Source organism: Pelophylax lessonae, assembly GCF_965119305.1.
Source record: "Pelophylax lessonae genome assembly, chromosome: 4".
NCBI classification, from domain to species: domain Eukaryota; kingdom Metazoa; phylum Chordata; class Amphibia; order Anura; family Ranidae; genus Pelophylax; species Pelophylax lessonae.
This window is the reverse complement of record NC_138771.1, coordinates 536,204,229-536,228,534: the sequence shown is the minus strand read 5'-3', so window position 1 is coordinate 536,228,534 and position 24,306 is coordinate 536,204,229. Positions and strand designations below refer to the sequence as shown.

The 24,306-nt window shown below is 43.0% G+C and overlaps 1 protein-coding gene across 1 annotated transcript in view; it reads left to right on the top strand.

Annotated features, from left to right (window-relative positions):
• The window catches only part of ANXA4 (annexin A4), a 92,355-nt gene that overhangs the window by 44,641 nt on the left and 23,408 nt on the right, over nt 1–24,306 (top strand). Inside the window, exons 4-7 of the mRNA XM_082255582.1 lie at nt 9,007–9,120; nt 12,661–12,751; nt 21,078–21,157; nt 21,800–21,856. Of these exons, the coding sequence (XP_082111708.1) occupies nt 9,007–9,120; nt 12,661–12,751; nt 21,078–21,157; nt 21,800–21,856 (342 nt within the window). The remainder of the gene's footprint in view (nt 1–9,006; nt 9,121–12,660; nt 12,752–21,077; nt 21,158–21,799; nt 21,857–24,306) is intronic.

The following is a 24,306-nucleotide window of genomic DNA, read 5'->3' as shown; positions in this document are numbered from 1 at the left end:
TTATCAGAAATTTAATAAAATGATTATGGTTAAGGTACTTAAATACCAGTTTATGTAAGTTATATAAGAACCTAAGGCACCCCTATAACATGCGGATCTTGACAGATGTAGCCTATCTCCCGATTACCATATTAGCACCATAATGGCTAGCCGTATGGAAAAGCTGCTAGTTTGGACCTTACTTTGCCTACTCAGAGGCGAATGACAAAATCGGATGGGTGTTTGGCCAAGCCGAACCTCTATCTGCAGTAGGAGTCAATACATATAAAAGTGGTAAAATGTTAAGTGTCTGGTTCCCTACAGAGATGAGGCTCACCAACCCGGTGCTGTGATAATTTGTGGCCTCAGCCAGGGCTGCTCTCGCTATGCCCCCTGATGCATTTGGACCGCCCACTAGGGCTTGGTAACAGAGGCCCTCTGATCTTTGGGACAGGGCCCCGCGGGTGAGGGAAAACGGGGTCTTATGCGTGGTCAGAGCAGTGCTGTCTGAGGCCCACATTATCACAGCACCAGGTTGGTGAGCGGTGTCTCCTCTCCCTCATGTCTGCCACATTTACACTTCTGATTAGTGCATAGATGCCTGCTCCCACTCTCTGAATTACCAGCAGGGAAATCTTTCATCCTCCATCTTTGAGCGACGCTAAAAGTCATAAGGATCACATCTTCCTGCTCAGGACCTGGTTGTTATGGAACTCCCAAATTCCATACCCAGACCCTTATGTGCACATACAGGAGCATACCATCCCCCTCCCCAGGCAAAGCACTTTGTCCCCATGTTGATGTTTGTCCCCATGTTGATGTAGACAATGTTCTCTTCCCTGACTTGGTACCCCAACTCATTCACAAAAAGAGTAAATGGAGGCACACTTTTGAATAAATTCTTTATTAAAAAATAAAATCTTAAAAAATGTCCCACTATGTAAATTCACTGCAAATCGCAACAAGCAATACCCGCCAAAAGATAAAAATACAAACATGATCAACTGCTTACTCTGACCGCTTCAGGTCCCTGCTGAGGGATGCAAACCAAGGGGTGGGGTAACATTGTTGACTAAATAAAGACCCACTCTACACCAAACTAGAAAAAAATGTTTTTGCTGGATATACACTTTAAAGCGGAACTCTCATCCCCTCTTGCACAATTGGCACTTTTAAAGGTTTTGAGGAGGGGGGGGGGGGGAGCAGGTACTCAAATTTGACAGGTGCCTGCTCCCACTTCCACTCCGAATGCTGCAGCACTCAGCAATGGAAGTTCTCCATCCTCCTCCCCCCTGCAGTCTTCTTAGACACTGACAGGTCCCAGAAGTCTGCATCCACCATTCACAATGCAACGGGCAACTCGTGCATGAGCAGTGGGCTCCTGGCTGTGAAGCCACAAACTGTCACAGCCGGGTGCCCATAGTGAAGATGCCAGCGCCTCTGAAGGAGGACAACAGAGGATGAAGATGACTGGACTGAGTGCCCCGCTGGACCGTGAGACAGATGAGTTGCTGTTTGTTTTTTAAAAGTCAGCAGCTACACTTTTTTTTGACAGGTAGCTGGAACTCCGCTTTAGGTCACTCTCTCTGCGCTCTTGCTCACGCTTTCTTGTTCTCTTTTTCTCATCAAATGCGATCTGTTTAGTGATACAGAATTCAAATTGCTTTCATAAAGAGGTTGCCAGACTGTATTATTAATTAGGATTTATATAGCACCAACAGTTTGCGCAGCGCTTTACAACATAAGGTACAAATGTTTCGCCATAAAACTGAACTCTGGCACAAATACGTTCGTTTATATATATATTCTTCAATATATACAAAGGATAAAAATCCAGTTATTGTGTACCAAACGTCTTTGTGAACTCAGATATTACATTGTAAATGTAGCTGTAATATCACTGCCTTGTACATAGCCCAAGCAGAGCTGTGGGAGGGACCTAGCAGGACCACCCACTACAGGACGCATGCAGAAAACTACAGTAAGGAGTGGAGACGAGACCGGTCACTCTGAACAAGGAGAGAGAGCAGCAATGATTGATAAGTTTTCATTACAAGAAGCTCCTATGCAGAGGCAAAATGTAATGTTTGATTATGGCACAGGCCTGGAAGGAATACACAAAGCACACAAAGGTTCAAGTAAAAATACATTTCTCTAGCGCTCATTGACAGACGTAGTCCTCGGTGATACACCACCTTCGGGTTATGTTGCCTCCACAGGAGCAGGACTAGACAGGAAATTAAAAAGCTCTGGCCACACCCTAGGGGCAGTCCCAGAGGGTATATCCTCTCTCTCTCTGCCTCAGCAAATCAGTTATTTTCTGTCTAGTTAGGAGTAAGGACCTAGATACCTTGCTGGGATCTTAGGTCCTGGCAAGAATTTTTTCTTAAAGGATTTTTTAGACAGCTTTTTTTCTCCAGTGTTCCTGTGAGATCTTCAAGCAAGAAAGCTGAACTGGGCGACGGGCTGGATGTTGAGATCCGGTGGTCACCCCAGTTCAGCCTACGAGCGTGTGCAGGCCATAGCTCCGCGCTGGGTCGGCCGCGACAAAGTCCCATTAAAGGACTGACCCCGCGAGTTAAACGTCTCGCTGAAACGCCAAAGACCATGAGTCACGGCGTCCATATCGGTCGACAGCCCTCCCGCCCCGGTGGAGAGGGGTACTGTCAGGAGTTGGTGCCCGCCTGGTTCCGGTATGGTGAGTAGTATGTTCCCCCTTTTCCCCTGACGGGTCTTGTGGTGAACGCGGGCCCCTCTCTATATGGTAAGATAGAGTCCCTCTCTATCCTATAGATGACACAGATCCTCCGACTTTGAGTGTGATTTTATGTGCAAAAAGCCAGGAGGCTTGGTTTGGGAGCTAACAATCTAATTGTATACATGTTAAAAAGATGTAATCTGTGGCATTCTGGGAATCTTACGGTGATAAGAATAAGCTACCTACCAGTCAGAAGCCACGGACATGTAGACTGCCTTCCTAATCAGATCTCCAGCTATTAGCAGGCCTCCCGAATGGCCATGCGGTCCGCCAGGGCCGGTACCGCCAACCACGCCAAATCCCCATGCAGAGAGAGTGTTGTGTGCCCTGCAGCACACCGCTATTCAGTACAGGCCGCCGCCATTTTTTTTGCTGGATCGCACGAGCCGCCATTTTGGCGTAGCCTCGTGTCTCCAGCATGGGGGCGGCCATGTTTGAGGTGATCCAAACACCTCGTGGAGCTTGAGGAGGCGCCGGAAGGCGTGCAGAGGGGCGGAGCCGCCTCCTTTCTTCCTGGGCAGCCAGCCAAAAGACTTCCTGTTTGTCAAGACAGCGCTGTAACCTGTTGCAGTTAAACTCTGAGCATCAAGTGGTGAGCCTGGGGGTCTATCTCTCTCTCTCTCTCGATCGATAGGGATCCCTAGCAGGTAACACTAAGGGGCTTTTTGTGGCGCTGGGGGTCTGAAAAAAAAAAAAAAAAAAAGTTTTTTATTTTTGAATTATATTATCCAGGAAGTGACTGGAATTATCATGGACCCTGCCACACATATTCCCCCACCTGTTTCCCTCGAGGGGGCCACGGGACCCGCCGGTGCATAGAGTGTAGAGTCATTTACAGCAATTTTGGAGTCTATGGTGGCTCGGGTGGAGGCGGCCTGTCAGGGACGGGGGTCAAGGAAGCGACCCCCGCCTACCCCTATACTATCTGACACCTCTGACTCAGATTCAGAGATGGTCACTGCAGTTGCAGGTCCCTCTGCAAGGGCTGTTATCCCAGGTAAAGCCCCCTCAGACAGTGAGGAGGACGCTTCTTCTCCTGCTATAATTCAGGAAGAAGCATTGGTGGACGCACTAGTTGTGGCAGTGCAGGAAACCTTAAAACTTGAGGCTTTACCGGCAGAGGCAACTGAAACAGAGATTCCTTTTGGTACTAATAAGCCCATCAAAACGGTGAAGGTTTTTCCTGTACCCAAATGTTTCGGTAATCAGATTAAAGGAGAATGGGAGCATTCTAAACGTACCTTTTACTATTTCCAAGCGTATTGCTAGACGCTATCCGTTTGAGGAATCCATCATTAAGAAATGGACGGTACCACCAGTGGTGGATCCACCTATTTCCAGGCTGAATAAAGCCACGGTTATCCCAGTGGAGGACACTTCGTCCTTTAAGGATCCGGTGGATCGAAAGATGGAAGCAGAGTCCCGCACCATCTTCTCTCTGATAGGGTCAGCATTTAGACCAGTAATTGTTATTGGTCTAGTTTCCCAGACACTTACGGAATGGGCGAAAATGGTACGCCAAGACCTTAGGGGAAAGGATATTCCCCAGGAGACATCTGATTTGATGGAACAGATTATACAAGGGCTACAGTTTATCTGTGACGCAGCCTTGGACACTACTCCCTTATTAGGGCATGCATCTATGTCAGCGGTGATCCTCAGACGTGTGCTGTGGTTAAAATGCTGGTCAGCTAACCTAGGTTCCAAGAAGACCTTGACAAATCTCCCTTTTCAGGGGAATCGTCTATTTGGGGCCAACCTAGATGAAATCATTAAGGATGCCACTGGGGGCAAGAGCACTTTTTTGCCACAGGCTGCAAAAGCTAAGGGACCTCGCAACAAGCGAGGACCTTTCTTTACCGCCCATAAAGGGCGCTCGGCTGGTACTAGCGGGAAAGGCAAGACTCCTCCAGGAGGGTTCAAGAAGGGCTGGTCGGACAAGCAGAGGACCAACCCAGCCAAACCCGAAGCAAAGGAGTACACAGCCTGAAGGTGCGCCCCCACCCGGTTTCAGGGTGGGGGGACGTTTTCACCGGTATTCAGGACATTAGATCGAGCATCAACCACTACTACCGGTGCGATTCTTCCCTTCCAACATTTAAGTACTACAGGAAGCGGTAGTTACCGTTCCCTGAATAGATCTTTTCCTTTACCTTTTCCTAAGATTAGTCCCTATACCTCACAGGAATCGGATCTGGTTGACCAGATAGGCCAAGTAGCCTCTAGTCGGGTGACTTCGGTCCCTGAGGTTCAACCAGAAAAGATCACCCTTCCTGATAACAATCAGGTATCTGATAAATGTGTGGGAACAGAAAACGACCAGACTTTCTCGGATGGTCGGGGCCAGATACCTCTAGGGACGCCTGGTTCAGATTCTATCAGCGCCAGTGGTCCTAGAAATTCTAGGCTGGCCTCCTCAAGCCGGCCTGGCCGACTTGGACATGCTAGTCGCAGACGTTCCGTGGGAACTTCGTCTCAGGGAGTGTCTGTGGTCTCAAGGACCAATTTACCATCATGCTTTACAGTCGCTGGGTTTAATGGCCTGGCCAGAGGGACAGAGGTTTGTCTACTTCAGTCATTCCTACCCTTATTAAAGCAAGGAAAGCGACTTCCAGCAAGGTCTATTATCATACATGGAAGACTTATATTGCGTGGTGCGAATCTTTAGGATTTCCTCCACGTACCTATTCGGTGACTCGAATATTGGCCTTTTTGCAACAAGGGGTTGAGCAGAAGCTAGCCTTGAGCACCATCAAGGGTCAAGTTTCAGCATTAGCAATCTTCTTTCAGAAACCTTTAGCTACCAAGTCCTTGGTGCGGAATTTCATCCAGGGGGTGCGGCACCTGGCTCCTCCAGTCCGCGCGCCCTTACCGCCCTGGGATCTTAATTTGGTTTTGTCGGTTCTACAGAAACCTCCCTTTGAAAACATCAGGGAGATTCCCTTGCTTACTTTATCCCAGAAGGTGGCCTTCTTGGTGGCTATTACTTCTGCTCGCAGGGTGTCAGAACTGGCTGCATTATCATGCCAGTCCCCATACCTAGTGATTCATAGGGATAAGGTAGTACTTCATCCTAAGCCATCTTTTCTTCCTAAGGTGGTTTCAGATTTTCATCTGAATGAAGATATTGTACTACCTTCCTTGTGTCCTCAGCCCAAGCATCATCGGGAACATGCGTTGCATTCCTTGGATGTGGTTCGGGCAATCAGGGTATACCTGAAAGCTACGGAATCATTCCGTAAGACGGATTCACTTTTTGTGATCACGGATGGCCCCAGAAAGGGTTTGCCTGCATCTGCCGCGACCATTGCCAAATGGATTAGACAAACGGTGGTACAGGCTTATTCGATTAAGGGTCAGAGTCCTCCGTTCCCTGTTAGGGCGCACTCCACTCGAGCGCTCAGTACTTCCTGGGCCTTTCGCCATCAGGCGTCAGTGGTCCAGGTATGTAAGGCGGCCACCTGGTCGTCGGTACATACCTTTACAAAATTCTATAAAATTGATGTGATGGCATCGGCGGATGCCTCATTTGGCCGCAAGGTTTTGCAGGCCGCAATTTGAGGAGACCGGTGGTCTACCTCGAGGGTTTTTTTTTGAAAAAAAAAAAAAAAAAAAAAGAAATTTTCTCCTTTTTTGTTGAGTCTCATCATTAAGGATGAGCATTGTAAACTTCTAGTTGGCACCGGTTGGGCCTTCTAGATTGGGATTTGATTTCATTTTCCCACCCCTCAGTTGTGATACTGCTCTGGGACGTCCCGAAGGTGGTGTATCACCGAGGACTACGTCTGTCAATGAGCGCTAGAGAAAAATGGATTTTTGTAAGATCTTACCGTAAAATCCTTTTCTCTTAGCTCATTGACAGACGTAGTCCCCGCCCCTCTGTTTTTTGAGTTGGGTTGGGTTAAATCTCTAAAGACTGCTTTTTCACATAACTGATTTGCTGAGGCAGAGAGAGAGAGGATATACCCTCTGGGACTGCCCCTAGGGTGTGGCCAGAGCTTTTTAATTTCCTGTCTAGTCCTGCTCCTGTGGAGGCAACATAACCCGAAGGTGGTGTATAACCGAGGACTACGTCTGTCAATGAGCTAAGAGAAAAGGATTTTACGGTAAGATCTTACAAAAATCCATTTATGCCTCTTGTATTTAAACAATATTTGCTTATCCTTTGATTTATGTAACTGATCTATTTATGGCTCCTTAAAAGTTGCCAGGCCTGCTAAGGCTTTAATAATATTGGTTGCAGCAACTTCTCAAGCTGCGTTCTAGTTTGTCCCAACAGAGGGATTGATTTACTAAAACTGGAGAATGAAACCAATCCGCTTCAGGGATTTTCGTCAAAGCTAAATACACTGAAGTTGGGGTTCTTTCACACGGGCTTTCTGCCTGGCGGACTCCGTTTTGCTCAGCGGAGATCGATCCGCCGATCACAGCTGAGCAGGCAGATGACCGGTCCGTCTCCGCTTCCTTTGCAGAGACAGACCTGTCAGATCCCCACTCTCCTCTATGGGAGATTGGATGAAAACAGACCCCCTGTCCGTTTTCATCCGATCCTCCAGATGGATGGAAAATAGGGATTCCATCTGTCTGGATTTATCGGACAGGATCGAATCGAATAGCAGCGGGTGTCAGCAGAGATGTCACCGCTGACATCCGCTGCTCCATAGGAGTGCATGGAGCATCCGATCAGGTCTGCCTGGAAAACTGACAGGCGGACCTGATCGTAAACCCTTGTGAAAGGCCCCTAATTGGCTACCACGCACAGCTGCACCAAATTTTGCACTTGCTAGTTTTAACCACTTGCCGACTGCCTAACGCCGATCTACGTCGGCAGTCAGCCCCTCACAGGCAAAGTGACGTAGGGCTACGTCACTAGCTTGTGAGGGTCTAGGGAGCGAGCGCGCGCCCCCGCGTGGTCACGGACCCCCCCGCGCGTGTGACCGGCGGACCCGATTTCCGCCGGGTCACTCGGCGATCGGCGGGGGAGAGGGAGAATGTCAGGCAGCTTGTGTAAACAAGCCACCTGTCATTCTCCTTGCTGTTAGGATACTGATCACTCGGATCTAGTATGTAGATCCGTTGATCAGTGTCCATACAGCTCAAGCCCCAGCCAATCACAGTAGAAAGCACGCCCCTAGGGATACACACAGCCCCTCCCTCCCAAATAAAGTTAACCCCTTCACTACCAGTGTATTTTTACAGTAACAGTGCATATATATAGCACTGATTACTGTAGAAATGTCACTGGTAACCCCAAAAGTGTCAAAAATGTCAGTCAAGGGTCCGATCTGTCCGCCCCAATGTCGCAGTACCGCAAAAAAAATCGTAGATCGCCGCCATTACACATTAAAAAAAAAACAACAAAAATGACCGAAATCTTTCCCTTTGTTAGTAAACGCGATAACTTTTGCGCAAACCAATCAAAATACGCTTTTTGCGATTTTTTTTTTTTAACCAAACATAGGTAGCATAAAACAAATTGGCCGAAAAAGTAAAAAAATTTTGATTTTTAAATTTTTTTTTGGGGAATTTCATATAAAAAAATGTGAAAAATATTGCTATTTTTGCAAAATTGACGCTCTTTTTTTGTTTATAGCGCGTGATCAAAAAATCGCACAGGTGATCAAATACCACCAAAAGAAAGCTCTGTTTGTGGGAAAAAAAGGACGCCAAATTCGTTTAGGTACAGCGTCGCACGACCGCGCAATTGTCCGTTAAAGTCACGCAGTGCCGAATCGCAAAATACCCCCTGGTCGGAATGGGGGTAAAATCTTCCGGGGCTTAAGTGGTTAATATATCAACCCCCCCGTGATTGGTCACCTTTTTGATGAGCAACTTAGCATGTTGTTTGCCAATGTAGAGAACCATATAAACAAAGGCAACTGAAATTCAAAATGAGAATTTATTGTAGTAGATACTAACAATGTATTCACTGGTCTGAGTTTGCAGTATTTTTCTCTTTAGTGACCATATAAAGGGTAGTTCTAAGCTTTGATCTTCAAACAATGACCATGCACAAAAGCAAATATATAAGCAATATGTAAAATTTGTCTGTTTTGGCAGAATTTTTCCTGTAAATAACTGAATAGTCCATAGTGTTCCTTCAATGGGCTCATTTTTGGCAAATTACATTTAAGACAACCTGGTAGATCATAAATTACACTCAAAAGCTTGGGAGAAAGCAGCAATTGGACTTGAAAATAACTGATTTTATGGAAAAGTGTTTACTGAAATGTGTTGCTTTATTTTAATTTGAGTTTATCACTTTTTAGGATTTAGAAGATGACCTGAAATCTGAGCTGACGGGAAACTTTGAAAAAGTCATCATTGGACTGATTACCCCTTCAATTCTCTATGATGTTCAGGAACTGAAGAGAGCCATGAAGGTAACAATGCTGGACAATGGAACCTGTCACCAGTTACATATACAGTATATAATTGTGAAGCAGACGTGGTACTGTACAGTAATTTATTTGTGGCAATTGGTTATGTCCACTTAGCGATCTAGGGCAGGGGGTCTCCAATCTGCAGTCCTTTGCTTGCTTTTATCCAGGCCTAGGGACATTTTTCCCCCCACTGTCACCAACCAATGATTCCTCTCACTGACACCAGCGATGAGACACCATTCCTCTCATTAATAACAGTGATGGAGCACTAGTCTTCCTACTGGTACCGATGATGTGGCACTATTCCTCCCACTGGTACCGATGAGGGGCACCGTTCCTCACACTGGTACCGATGATGGGGCACTATTCTTCCCACAGACGCCATGGCACTTTCTTCTCCCACTGGCCACAGTCTGGCCCTATTAAAGCAGGAAGGATAGTTAGGTGGCCCTTTGTAAGTTTGGAGACCCCTAACCTAACGCATAGCATGAATAAGAAGCTAGATGAAACAGGTCACTAACCAGCCTTGATCCATGCCATACCCACTTATGCTGCCCATTTCCACTGTGAAGGTGGGCTAAATTTATTGTGAGTGATAGCATGGAAACATAAATCCTGTAGGAAGACCCTTTACCCAGAAGTACATTGGGTATGAGATGACCTTTTCCCCTGAATGTTATCAGTAGCTGACTTACATTTTGTTTCATATTTGTTTGCATTAGACCGTTTGCTGCATGAATACAATTTTTTTTTTTAAGCATTTTAGTTTATTAGAATAAATCCAATTAAGTTTAGTTTTAATTGAAACCGCACGTGAATGAAAAAAGCATTTTACATTGGGTCTATTATGTGTGTCAGTGTTTAATGTAACAACTACACCTTGTCTGTAATAACCATTAAAATAATTCATGTTCTGTATAAACTTTACCTAAAGAAAATAATTTACACGATTATTAAATATGTATTAGGCCGTAAGCATAATTTAAACTATAAATAGCCATTCCTAGGCATGTGCAGTTCATTCTAATTAACTCATGAAAAAAAAGTCTTGTCTGTTGATTTTAATAGTGATGAGGAACCACTTAATAGTACTTATCTCAGTAAATGTCAGTATATGGAAGAGAGGGTATGCCATACATGGTAAATGGTGTAATAAATGGAAGTAGCATGGGGCATATTTATAAAAAACCTTTGCAGAAGTCATTAAGATAATCAGCAGAGGCTGAAAAGGAAATGAAGGAATCAGGGGAACTTTTGGTAAAAGCTGACTTAGATGGTGAGCTTAGGTTCTTAGTAAGGAATTAATAAAAATACCTGAAATTGGCTGGTTCAGATGTTAAAAGCCGATTTTATGTAAAATTTGCAGCTTTGTAGATAGTGAATGTTGCATATATTCTACAGTCTTGATGATGTCCAATGTTAGGGGAATATTTTGAATTGGGCATGTTTTAGTAAATAACATTCTTTATAAATCCATTTAATAATTTGTTGAGGATTGGTGGATCTGAGATCTGACAATTATGGCAAACATGTTTATCTCCAGCTAAAGCTAATTCTTTGATTTAAAAAAAATCAGTGCACCAGCCCTCAAAGCCCTTAGCTACATGCACTGCAGTGGTGTAGGTAGTAATGATTGAATACAGGAAAAAAAGTGCTGCGCTATCAAACAATTATGCAATAAAACCGTAAATAGTGAAGTAGTATAAGCAAAAGTGAAACCATAATATTGTGAAAATGAGTAATATCCTGAATAGTCCGTATCACAACTAATGAGTAAGAAAATCATGAGTCTAAAATGAATAGCATGACATCTCTAAGTCTACTAGGGATATGCTCTCATTTTTATAGCTTGACCCCCATTAAAGAAATCAAACCAGCATGATCAGACGGATAGCTCCAAAGAGATCCCTCTTTAGCATCTTCAAAGGCAACAGGGATGTTTTCCCAAAGCTATCATATAACATTCAGCATCCAAAGGGTTAAAACAGCCAACTGACCCTGAACACAACCTCTGTCAGGGAATCAATACCCTGCGCAGGCACACTGGCGCCGCTAACCGGTGAATGCCTATGCGCTTGCGCGTACGAAGAGGCTACCTTGCAGTAGTTCGAGGCTACCTTGCAGTAGTTCGAGGCTACCTTGCAGTAGTTCGAGGCTACCTTGCAGTAGTTCGAGGCTACCTTGCAGTAGTTCGAGGCTACCTTGGAATAGTCAGAGGCTACCTTGGAATAGGTTCGAGGCTACTAAATTGGCGCCAAAACAGCCTATTTAAACACAGCAGTCACTCCAGGTGGTTGCTGTGTTATCATCAGCTCTCCTGTTTCCTGTGCCTGTTTGTATTCTGCTGTTCCTCTTTAACTGACCCGGCTTGTCTTTGGATTCTGATTACCTGCTGCCCGCCTTGACCTTGGCCTGTCCTGACTATTCTCCTGCCTGATCCTGATCTGTTTATCCGCTACCGGCTATTGGTCCTGGACCTGATCCTGGCTCCACCAGGGAATCCGGGGGACTGCGACCTGGTGTTAGCAAGCAGCCAAGTCCATCCCCACCATCTGGGGCCCTGGTGAAAACCGGCTAACACTTAGACTCCGCGCCTCTGGTGAACCTGTGCCACGCCAGTTACCCGGTAAGCCACTCCTCTTACGTCAGGCTCTGCCATATTACCCCATGACAATCTCTCTGTAGCTTTGGACACCAAGGAACTGAAGAGAAAAAAACAATTCCTAGTGCTCTCCATGATGATTTTTTAATTAAGCCATAATAGCATTAAAATACACCCACAATATGTACTGGCATGCAAACCTCAAAGATACTGTGAAGACATTGCACCACTGCAAGTCTGAGATCACTCTCACATGATAAAGCTGTTAAGGAATGGAGAAAAAGCAAGCAGACCTTAATCTTTGTCTTATATTTGGATCACTGTAGCTCCTCCCCAATGCGTTTCATCAGTGTGACCTCATTCGGTGATATCCATTTTATCATGCTGGTTTAACCTTTTTTTAATGGGGGTCAAACTTTAATGTGAGAGCACACCCTTAGGAGACATGGTTTAAATATGGGGATGTGGTACCGGGTAGGCCCTTTTCTGTCTATATAAAATATAACGCCAAAACAAGGTTTGGGTCTTGTATAACCTGCATATAAAATGATTCCATTTAAGATTTTCATCTTATGTTAACACTGTAAAGAAATCTCTATAGTTTTGTACAGTATGTGTACCGGATTTCTGTTGCATCAATCTCCTAAAAAATATAGTTTCCCCGCTGATCCCCAGCTATAATATTTTGACTCAGGCAAGTATACAGATAAGGACCCCAAGCATTTCTGATTTTTTTTTTTTTTTTTTTTTTACCTCCTATTTGTCAGATAACCAGCATTTTCAGTTGAAGGTCCGCAATGGCAGTCCATCCATATATTTTTTTTTTTATTTTTTTTTATTTTTTTTTTATGACACGGTTACTAGATAAATCTGAGATGTATATATCTTTTTCCAAGCTAGAAGCTAAATAATTGACCGTTTTTGCTGTCTATTTACAGGGTGCAGGGACTGATGAAGGATGTCTGATTGAAATCTTGGCTTCTCGTTCAACAAAAGACATTCGTGACATCAATACAAATTATAAATTGAGTATGTTCTAGATTTTATAGCCATAGGATTTTCTGTAAATATGATGCACAGTTACCAATGGTTCGAAGTCCACTAGATTTCATTTTTTGGATTTTAGTTGGTGATTTTTTAATTATTTTATTCAAGCTGCTTGATGTACATTTAATAGAACTGTTCTGTTATTTTAACTGTCCCATATTTTGCTTAGTCCATTAGTAGTAGTTTATACATTATGAGAGAGAATATGGAATAAATAAATTGTATGTATGTGTATGGCTCAACATTTTGAAAGTCCTGAGCTACTAGCCAGGCCTTAAGAGTTACTCTCCACCAGTTGCCCCACCCCTAAACATGCCCTCATAAATGATCTCATGAAACTACGCTCTTAAACGTTTTTTATGCAGAATTAACCACTTAAGCCCCGGAAGATTTTACCCCCATTCCGACCAGGGGGTATTTTGCGATTCGGCACTGCGTGACTTTAACGGACAATTGCGCGGTCGTGCGACGCTGTACCTAAACGAATTTGGCGTCCTTTTTTTCCCACAAACAGAGCTTTCTTTTGGTGGTATTTGATCACCTGTGCGATTTTTTTGATCACGCGCTATAAACAAAAAAAGAGCGTCAATTTTGCAAAAATAACAATATTTTTCACATTTTTTTATATGAAATTCCCCCCCAAAAAAATGTAAAAATCAAAATTTTTTAACATTTTCGGCCAATTTGTTTTATGCTACCTATGTTTGGTAAAAAAAATCGCAAAAAGCGTATTTTGATTGGTTTGCGCAAAAGTTATCGCGTTTACTAACAAAGGGAAAGATTTTTGTCATTTTTGTTGTTTTTTTTTTTAACGCGTAATGGCGGCGATCTGCGATGTTTTTTGCGGTACTGCAAAATTGCGGCGGACAGATCGGACCCTTGACTGACATTTTTGACACTTTTGGGGTTACCAGTGACATTTCTACAGTAATCAGTGCTATATATATGCACTGTTACTGTAAAAATACACTGGTAGTGAAGGGGTTAACTTTATTTGGGAGGGAGGGGCTGTGTGTGTCCCTAGGGGCGTGCTTTCTACTGTGATTGGCTGTGGCTTCAGCTGTAAGGACACTGATCAACGGATCTACATAGTAGATCCATGTGATCTGTGTCTTTGCAGCGAGGAGAATGACAGGCAGCTTGTTTACACAAGCTGCCTGACATTCTCCCTCTCCCCCGCCGATCGCCGAGTGACCGGCGGACATCGGGTCCGCTGGTCACACGCGCGGGGGGGTCCGTGACCATGCGGGAGCGAGAGCGCGCCTCCGGGGGCGCGCGCTCGCTCCCTAGACCCTCACAAGCAAGCAACGTAGCCCTACGTTAGTTTGCCTGTGAGGGGCTGACCGCCGACGTAGATAGTCGTGCGGCGGTCGGCAAGTGGTTAAGTTACAAAAATAAATATTGACGACAACTTTATCAGTGCCCATCAATGCAGCCTCTCCAGTGCCCATCAGTGCAGCCCCAATGCAAAGCAGTGGAATTGGAGGCATAGGTATGATAGATTGGGGGGGGGGTGGAATTGGAGGCATAAGTATGATTCAAACCTATGACTCCTATTCTACCCCCCCCCCCCCCCGCCAATCCATTATACCTATTCCTCCAATTAACCCCCCCAATCCAGCACATCTATGCTCTAAACTCCCTCTTTCCTCCCAGCGCACATATTGTTCAATCCCCCCATTCAATGCCTCCAACCCTCTCAAGCACACACACTGCTTCCAATCATAACACACTGTCATAGTTACCATTCTCCTGCAGCCATGGGGGTCAGGCATCGGTGCACACTGCCTTGGAGACTGCCTTGAGACATGTACCGCCCCACTCCTTAGATGTGCAAAAGGAGGGAGATGGAGAGGGGTGATCCAAGGTGGCTGACTGTTCCTATTGAAATCCTGCGAGCCTCTGTGTGGGGGGCGGGGATGTGTAGCACAAGAGGGGTGGTCCCAGATAGCTGACTTTTTCTATTCCTTTTCCGTGCTACAAGCCTGTGCGGGGGAAGGGGGGGCAGCAGGAGGGAGGTGGAGAAGGGCGGTCCTAGGCAGCTGTAGCTGTACAGTTCCTACTGAAATGCCTGTGCATGGTGGGGGAGGGGGCACTGGCTATACATTACCGGGACAGCCCATCAGTGTTCATACTCGCAGTCCTTATATTTCCACTCGCCAAATGAGAGATATATATATATACATATACATATATACACAGTAATCATATAGATGCACTTTAGCATTCCTCGCCTGGCCCAGTACTGGTCCTTTGTACATAAATTGTTACCAAGTATACATAGAAACAATGTTTAAATAGATAAACACACTATAATAGTAGTGTTTACATAGAAATGTACATACACTGTTATCTAAAAATGATTACCAATGAGTAAGAGACCAGCTTGATGTAAATAATCTTATCAATAGTTGTTGAAGCTGAACGACAGGCAAACTGCTTAAAGTGATTGTAAAGTTTCATGATTTTTTTTTTTTTTTTTTTTTTAATAACAAACATGTTACCTGCCCTGTGCAGTTTGTTTTGCACAGAGTGGCCTGGATCCTCCTCTTCTCAGGTCCCTCTTCTGAGGCTCATGGCCCCTCCCTCCTGTCGAGTGCCTCCACAGCAAGCCGCTTGCTATGGGGGCACCCGAGCCGAGTCGCAGCTTCCTGTGTCCATTCAGACTTGGACTCACGACCCGGCCCTGCCCCCTCTTTCTCCCGATTGGCTGACTTTGATAGCAGCGGGAGCTAATCCCGCTGCGCTGCGCTGCTGTCTCAGTCAATGAGGAGGGGAGTCCCGGGCAGCTGAGATACTTCTGCAACATCGCTGGTTAAAGATTGGCTCAGGTAAGTATTAGGGGGGGCTGTTGCACACAGGATTTTTTTACTCTAATGCATTAAGAAAAAAAAAACAAAAAAAAAAAAACCTTCTGCCTTTACAATCCCTTAACGGTTAAACTACACATATATGAATTGGAAGGTTTGTAATTCTGTCCAGGCACTTTTAGCAGCCTGTAGGATGATACCACTTTCTCTGTAGTGTCACCTCTTTGCTTGCCTACTAGAGATGCACAATTTAATCATTAAAAATTCTCAATCTTAAAACGGCATGTCCACGATTTTACAAAGCTGTTCTCTGCTCACTTACAGCTGTCCAAAAAAATAAAAAATAAAAAAGAGCCTCTGGCAAATATATATCAACCTTGTTAAGGCTGGGGGATAACTATAAACACAATGTTTTACAATGTATCATTTCGTTCTTTTAGATCAAAGGAATGAATTTCCGTCTGTAAGGGCCGGTTCACACTTGTGCGATGCGGGAAGGCTGTGAATACGCATCCTGTTCCCGCATCGCATCCGCACAAGATGCGATACGCAGGGGGTGTTAATTAAATGTTAACGACACCCCCAGTTTGATCGCATATCGCAGTGCGATCTGACAGTTCGCACAGGATCGGATCGCACAAGTGTGAACCACTGTGCGATCCGATCCTGATGCGGCTGAAAAAATGCCTCCTGTGCGTCTTTGGTGCGGGTGCAGTGCGAATTTCAGCCATACAAAGTGTATGGCTGAATTTGCATCCGCACAGGAGATCGCATGTAATGAAGGAGCAGTGCGCTCCGAATTACATGCCATCTCCGCAGCCGCACATATGTGAACCGGCACTTAGTGAGGGCAGTTTAACTTCTTGAAGACAGCCTTTTTCTGACAAATTACATTGCTTACAAATTAAAATCAAAGCTTGCATTAAAAAAAAAAAATCAATATTTTTTGCTAGAAAATTACTTAAACCCCCCCCCCCCCAAAAAAAAAAATACATACATGTATATAGCAAAGATCCTAGAGTATAAAATGGCGATTGTTGCAATCCTTTGTGCCATACTGTATTTGCGCAGAAGTCTTTTAAATGCAGTTTTTTTGGGAAAAACTACACTTTTTTAGTTTTTTTTTTTTTTTAATTCATTAACCATAAAATTAATTTTGTATAATGTAAAAGATGTTACGCCGAGAATCCCGAACTAATCGTGATCCTTTATTCTAAGCAAAAAAGAAAATCGTGATTATCATTTTATCCAGAATCGTGCATCTCTATTGCATACTGGAGAATAAATTAGTAGCAGCACACTGAAAGGTCATTAGCGTTGGCACTGTTTGCACATGTACGCGTAGCAGAACCTGATTAGACCCTAGTGGTGCCCCTCCCAGTCTGAGTGCTTTAATGAGTGGTGTCTGATATCAAGACAGATTCCGGTACTTATGCCAATTATTAATTTACACAGCTGTGTTAAACTGCTTTTTTGTGTATGTGGGTGGAGTTTAGATTATTAAAATCGCTGTAACTTTGTATTTTTTATTTTTATGAAATGCTATAAAGTGGTTGGGCTTTACTGCTCACAATGCAAGTCTACTGGATTCATTGAAAACAACGCACTGCCTTTTTGGCATCTTATTTCAAAAGCTGGTAAAGCTGAACTCTGAGCAGATATTAAAGGCACGGTTTAACCACTTTCAGACCGGAGGATTTGGCTGCTCAATGACCAGGCCCTATTTTGCGATTCTGCACTGCGTGACTTGAACGGACAATTGCGCGGTGGTGTGACGCTGTACCCAAACGAAATTGACGTCCTTTTTTTCCTACAAATAGAGCTTTCTTTTGGTGGTATTTAATCACCTGTGCTATTTTTTTTTTTTGCGCTATAAACCAAAAAAGAGCAACAATTTTTTGAAAAAAACACAATTTTTCACATTCTGCTATATAAAATTCTCAAAATAAAAATCTAAATTTTTTTCTAACATTTTAGGCCAATTTGTTTTCTGCTACATATTTTTGGTGAAAAAATCACATTAAGCGTATTTTGATTGGTTTGTGCAAAAGTTATTGTGTTTACTAACTACGGGAAAGATTTGTCATTTTTATTTTTATTTTTTTTACTAGTAATGGCGGCGATCTGCTTTTTTTTTTTTTTTTGCGGTGGACAGATCGGACCCCTAACTGACATTTTTTACCCTTTTGGGGGTACCAGTGACATTACTACAGTCATCAGTGCTAAAAATATGCACTGTTACTGTAAAAAGGACACTGGCAGGGAAGGGGTTAAAAGTACTGGTGATTAAGGGGTTAAATGTGACCCTAGGGGCGTGATTCTAACTGTGGGGGGGGCGTGGCTTGGTGAAGTCATCAGAGACATGCGATCCTATACAGCAGGATCACATGACAGCTGTGATAACTTCAGGGAGAAGTACGGACTGCTGTGTTTACATCAGCCGTCCGTCATTCTCTGTCAGCGGCTGGAGATTGTGAGTGGCCGGCGGCCATCGGAGCCGCCTGTCACACGCACTGGTTTCCCTGCTGACGAGCGGGAGCGGTAGCGCGCCACCGGTGGCACGCGATCGCCCCCTAGCTCCTCCCAGGTGAGCGCTGTGCATGTACGGGCTTTTGCCTGGGAGCGCCAGCCTGCCGCAGTACATCTGCGGCGGCTGGGGCTAAAGTGGTTAATGAAATTGTGTAATCGGCAAACTAGCATTTTTTTCAGCTCCTAGAAGCTATTAGTAGTATCCTATGTGTCCATGCACACTATTTTAAGCTAGAAGCATTTTTCAAACAGCTTTTAGGAGCAGAAAAAAAATTGTTTTGTGGAGTTTTTGGGAGCGTTTTCCCAGCAGAAATAAATCCTAAACGCTACTAAAACCTTCCTAATATTTATTTTTTTTCCTTTTATGTACTATAAAAATAAAACCCTACTACAAGCCGGCGCAAAAAATGCAATTATCCGCGTTTTTTTCATCCAGTGTGGTGTTTTTTTTTTTTTTTGTTTTTTTTTGAGCTTATAAAAAATGCTAGTGTGCATGGAACCTTTTATATGTTGTCATATGTATTTTTTAATGCAAGCAGTTTATTACCTGAATTTTGAGCTGGTATCTGGTCCCTGTGCAGCAGATCTTAGACATTGGGATGGAGAAGCAGCAGAATGAGCCAGATATACTGCAGTGCAAGGAGCATGCTGAAAGGAAAAGCAAACCAAGTAGGAGATCATTGGTCAGATTGAAGTAGGGAGTTTTATAGGATGGGAAAGGCTCTGGAAAAGTCCTGGAGGCGAGCATGGAAGGGGGTGATGAGGGAGCTAGTGAGTAGGAGGTTTTGGGAAGAATGAAGAGATTAGGTTGGTATTTTATTACTAGGTTAGTGATGTAGCTGGGGGCAGAGTTGTGGATGGCTTTGTAAGTTATTTTAATTTGGATTTAGTTTGTTGGGTGAGAGGCAACCAATGGAGGGGTAGCAGACACTGAGTGATTGGTAAGCTGGATGAGCCTGGCAGCAGCATTCATAATTAACCACTTTACCACCGGAGGATTTTGCTGTCTTCCGTCCAGGCCACTTGTTGCGATTCGGCGCTGTGCGATTTTAACTGACAATTGCGCGGTCGTGCGACGCCGTACCCAAACGAAATTTACGTCCTTTTTTTCCTACAAAACTTCTTTTGGTGGTATTTGATCACCTGTGCGATTTTTACTTTTTGTGCTATAAACAAAAAAAGAGCGTTTATTTTGAAAAAATAACAATATTTTTAACATTTTTTTTTATATGAAATTCCCCCCAAAAAAATGTAAAAATCAAAATTTTTTAAAATTTTTGGCCAATTTGTTTTCTGCTACCTATGTTTGGTAAAAAAAAATCGCAATAAGCGTATTTTGATTGGTTTGCGCAAAAGTTATTGCGTTTACTAACTAAGGGAAAGATTTCTGTCATTTTTGGTGTTTTTTTTTTTTTAACGCGTAATGGCGGCGATCTGCGATTTTTTTTTTTTTTTTTTTTTTTCCGGGACTGCGACATTGCGGCGGACAGATCGGACCCTTGACTGACATTTTTGACACTTTTGGGGGTACCAGTGACATTACTGCAGTAATCAGTGCTATATATATGCACTGTTACTGTAAAAATGACACTGGCAGTGAAGGGGTTAAATTTATTGGAGAGGGAGGGGTTAATGTATGCCTAGTGCTTACTGACGTGTGGGGGGGAGGTGACTGAGTGACAGAAGGACAGATCGGATGTCCAGCTATGCTGAACACTCCGATCTGTCACTCCCTGTCACTATGGAGATCCGCCCGCTCTGTTTACACAGGCGGGCGGATCTCCTCACTAGATTCCCCGACGATCGCCGCTGCTCCTCCCCTGGCCCGACTCCCGCTGTGAATGAAAACAGCGGGAGCGTGCCTCCGGCGGCGCGCGAGCGCCGCCTACAGGGGGAGGAGTCCAGCGACGTAGGTCTACGTCGCTGGACGGGAACGAGCCACTTTGCCGCAGTACGTTTCATGTGAGCGGTCGGCAAGTGGTTAATTAATGCTGCTGGCTATTGTCGGCAGCACTGATCAGTATATTCTGGCACCTGTGAAGTTTCCCCACTGTCAGCATACAATAACTCAGCAGGAAGGATTCACCCATCCACATCAAAGGTTGAATGAAGGAAAAACAATGATTACAGTAGAGGTAGAATATGTTCATACAATAAGACTGAATGCACTATGCATACAACTGCGTTCACAAAATAGATAGGACCATTGATAGAAACATATATATTAAATTTTTCTTATTAACATATTTAGCAGCATTATACAGTGTAGTTAGTCAGACATCAGTAAAGGCTCGTAAACACTTGACGAAAATCGGACAAAATATCCTCCGATTTTTATTTCTCATGCTCAGTGGTCATAACCGTTTTTAGTTGACACTGCATAATGTTCATGAAATTTCTCATCCTATTTTTTTATTTTTTTTTGGGGACATTTGTTCCTAGACTTCCGGGTCGTGAGCAACTTCAGATCATGCGTGGTCTTTCGTATCCGATTTTTCGCGGACGTACTGTATACACATTAAACAAAAATTGGTCGTCTGGGGACGGACGATAAAAATTTTGGTGTTTGTCCCTCCGTTTTTTTTTTTAGTTGAAAATGTCGGCATCGGCTGCTGAAAGTTGTGTACACACTAGCCGAAAATCGTACGATTTTACCTTGGACGGGAATTTTCGGCAGATTTTCTACTAGTGTGTACCCCACTTAAGTATCCCAGTAATCCAGCACTGGTAAGAAGTCAAAACACTAAATTCCCATTTTACAATAATCCCCACTTTTTCTGTACATACTTGTTGTATTTTTAGACAACTGACAGACAAAGCTTTTACCCTTTTTTTTCTTTTTTTTTTTTTTATTCATGTTTCATTTTTTTATTTTATTTTTTATGTATTTCATATGCTTTGTAATTTTTATTAATGTATTTCATATGCTTTGTAAGTTATCTTATGCTTCTTTTACTCTTCTCTTGCAGAATATGGCAAGTCTCTAGAGGATGATATTTGCTCAGACACCTCTTTCATGTTCCAGAGGGTGCTGGTATCTATGGCTGCCGTAAGTTTTTTCCTTTGGCTAGGAAGGCTGTACATCATAGAGGCACTACTATCAAAGCAGTGCTTTTATACATTTTTTTTTTTTTTTATAGGCATGAAGCATAGCCCAGACCATCTTTGCATTCAGCAAACAAAATCATACATATAAATTCACTACGTTTTTATAACATAAAGGCTTTTTTATTCACATAGTCTGAATTTAATATGCACCCATGGGCAATGCAAATAGAGGTTAAAAACTGGTCAAAATATAAAAGGGAGTGTGAAAATGTGAATCAAAATTATCCAAAGACATATGCAGTTTAATGTTTTATATGAAAATCTCCACTTTTCTGAAAGGGTCTAGGCACACTTGTCCATTTTCAAGCAGTAAAACACTGTAACATTAGAAATAACTTTCGTATTTATGGCTGCTTCACCTTTATGCATAGTTTTTGTTTTTTAAAGGTAAACTGGTCAAATGATTGACTTTTATGTTGAGCGGGGCCACAAGCTGATCAAAATTTGGCCAGTTCATGCTGAACCAGCCAAATTATAATTAATGTATGGCCAGCTTTAGATTAGGCTAGTAAGAAAAAGGGGAAATTAACATAGGAAAACACAAAAAACAAAACCCTATTTCAATTGTTTTCTTGCCTTGCAGGGAGGAAGAGACCAAGGTGACAATGTGAATGATGAACTTGCCAGACAGGATGCAAAGGTATTTTTTTTCTAAAGCTTTGTATGAGCCTTCTCATAACGAACAGATAAGCCTCTGATCATTGGACAATGCAGTACAAAACTGTCTCCGGTTTCTTACCAGCTAGTCGTTGATTTGCTTTGAAAACAGAGGCTTTGATTGCATGCATATATGGGGAACCACACTGACTCGTCAAGGCCCCTGTGTGATGTGTGCTTCCTATCCATATCCAATTTTGTCTGACACTGCAGCTTGCAGGGAGATGTCTGCTTTGCTGGTGCGCACCTGTTTTTGGCTTCCAGCACTTGCACAAGGCAAGCACCAGATCAAGGAATGCAGAGGGAGGCTGACACACCTCTAACCTCCCCACCCCGGCTCTTGTGAGTGTCCAAAATTGCAGCTAGCGTTACAGGGAATCTAGGAAGGTGGGACAGCTAAATACTAATAAAATAAATTTAAAGGGGCAGAAACACAAGCTAAACATAAATGTCATGCAAAAAAATGTATTTTCTACTATTTTTTTTTCAATTTATTTTTTTCTTCGGTTTCTATCTGCTTATTTTAATAAATGATCTTTCCTTTTCACCTTACTGACACCGTTCTTCACTATCTCAGTAAAGCCAGCTCTAAAAGGCAAAATTTGGGATTATGATTAAACCACTTTAAAAATACCAATAAATGAAATCTTGAATATAATATAACACTTATTTTATTTTTATATATATATATATATATATATATATATATATTGCATATCTTGAGGTTGGTGCAGTCATATCAAAGGTCTGTCTGTCATAAGATTTTATTTTTGCTAAAGTATATTCTTGCTAGTTGACAGAAAGTACATCTGCTTGGGGAGACCCAGGCTTAAGTAGTCCAGCCTATAAAGACTGATGGCCAAGACCTGTATGATTTAAACTGTTGATACACACATATACATTTTAGATGATGTAAAGATGTAGGTATATGTTTGAAACTCTGTATGTAGTCCTACAGAACAGACAGTGCACAGTCCACGTGTGGTTTATCTGCTGCTTAACTGCAGCTGGGAAACAGGACCTTTTTGTTACAGAGAAAAGACCTAGATCATACCATAGATGCAGATACAAACTTATAAACACTGCCATCTACTGGTTGAAGAATATATCTCTACTAAATACTGATAAAGTGGTTGTTGCACAAAATACAATTCTGTATTGCAACACCCCCACTCAACAACTGCTTCCTATATTAGTCCCATTTTGGATCTCTGTTCTATAACTGTTTCTTGTAAGCGGTTTTGTCAAAGCATCTGCAATCCATGTTATTAGTTTGACACATGCATATATATGTATGATTTGATCATCTTCTATGCTAAGAGAGATTGTGCTCTAAGCTTTCTGGACTTTCTCAATTCACTCATCTGAATGGTGTTCTGGCCTGACTTAATTTATACATTTCCATGTACCTTCTCTTATTAGCAACATTTTCATCTTGAATTTCCAAGACCGGTAGTTCTGGTTTGTCAATGAAGGCTTTATTGCAGCTGCGTTACTGCCCATTTTCTTTCTGATGCAGACTTCTTTCTGTTGCTGTTACTTGCATGTATTTGCTGTAGCTGGCTATGGCTGGGTTCTCACCTTTTTCTCTGGGTGGGTGTCTGGGCTATGCCTGGGTGAGTGCCTGGGCGCATAACCTGTTAGAAATTCTGTAGGGCTATATACAGAACAGACAGTACACAGTCCACATGTGGTTTATCTGCTGCTTAACTGCAAACAAGAACTTTATTACAGAAAAGACATAGAGCATACTATAAATGTAGCAACAAACTTAAACATTGCCATCTACTGGTTGAAGAATATATCTCTACTAAATAGTGATGTGCAGTAGTTATTGCACAAAATACAATTCTGTATTCAAACTGTGTATGTGTGTGTAATATATAATTTCAGTTTTTAGAATACAGTAGACCCTTTACTATCAGTTCAAAATTATTTTGAATCCTAGAGAAGGCTTGCTATAAATGGCTGGTGTGCCCATTGAGATTTCCTAAAGTCTTGGTACATCCTTTGCTGCTAGGATGTCATTCAGACTGGTTAAAATTGTAGTCTTGGGACATAAGAAAATATGATGTGTTTAGAATTTCATCTTGATTCAAAAAAGAAAAGCACTGCACCTTTTTATAATGGTCATTTAGATAAGTGCACCTTTTTTTAATGCAAGCTTCCCCTAAAAAGCCATTTCATATAGCATTGATCATTGTTTCTGAATTACAGTTTTTAAAATGAAGGCAGGCAGCAGTCTACCTGATACACGATTTGCACAGATAATTCGGAACCTTCTGCAGTATGTGCAAGACGTTTGAAGTGTTTGAGAAGACAGCAGGATTCAGCCTTTTGTTTTCCAACAAAAAGCTCCTCTATTTTTTGACATCTTCCTGCGTCTGCTTGCTGTTTCTGTTCATTGTTTTTTTCCTCTGCTTTTTCTCTTGG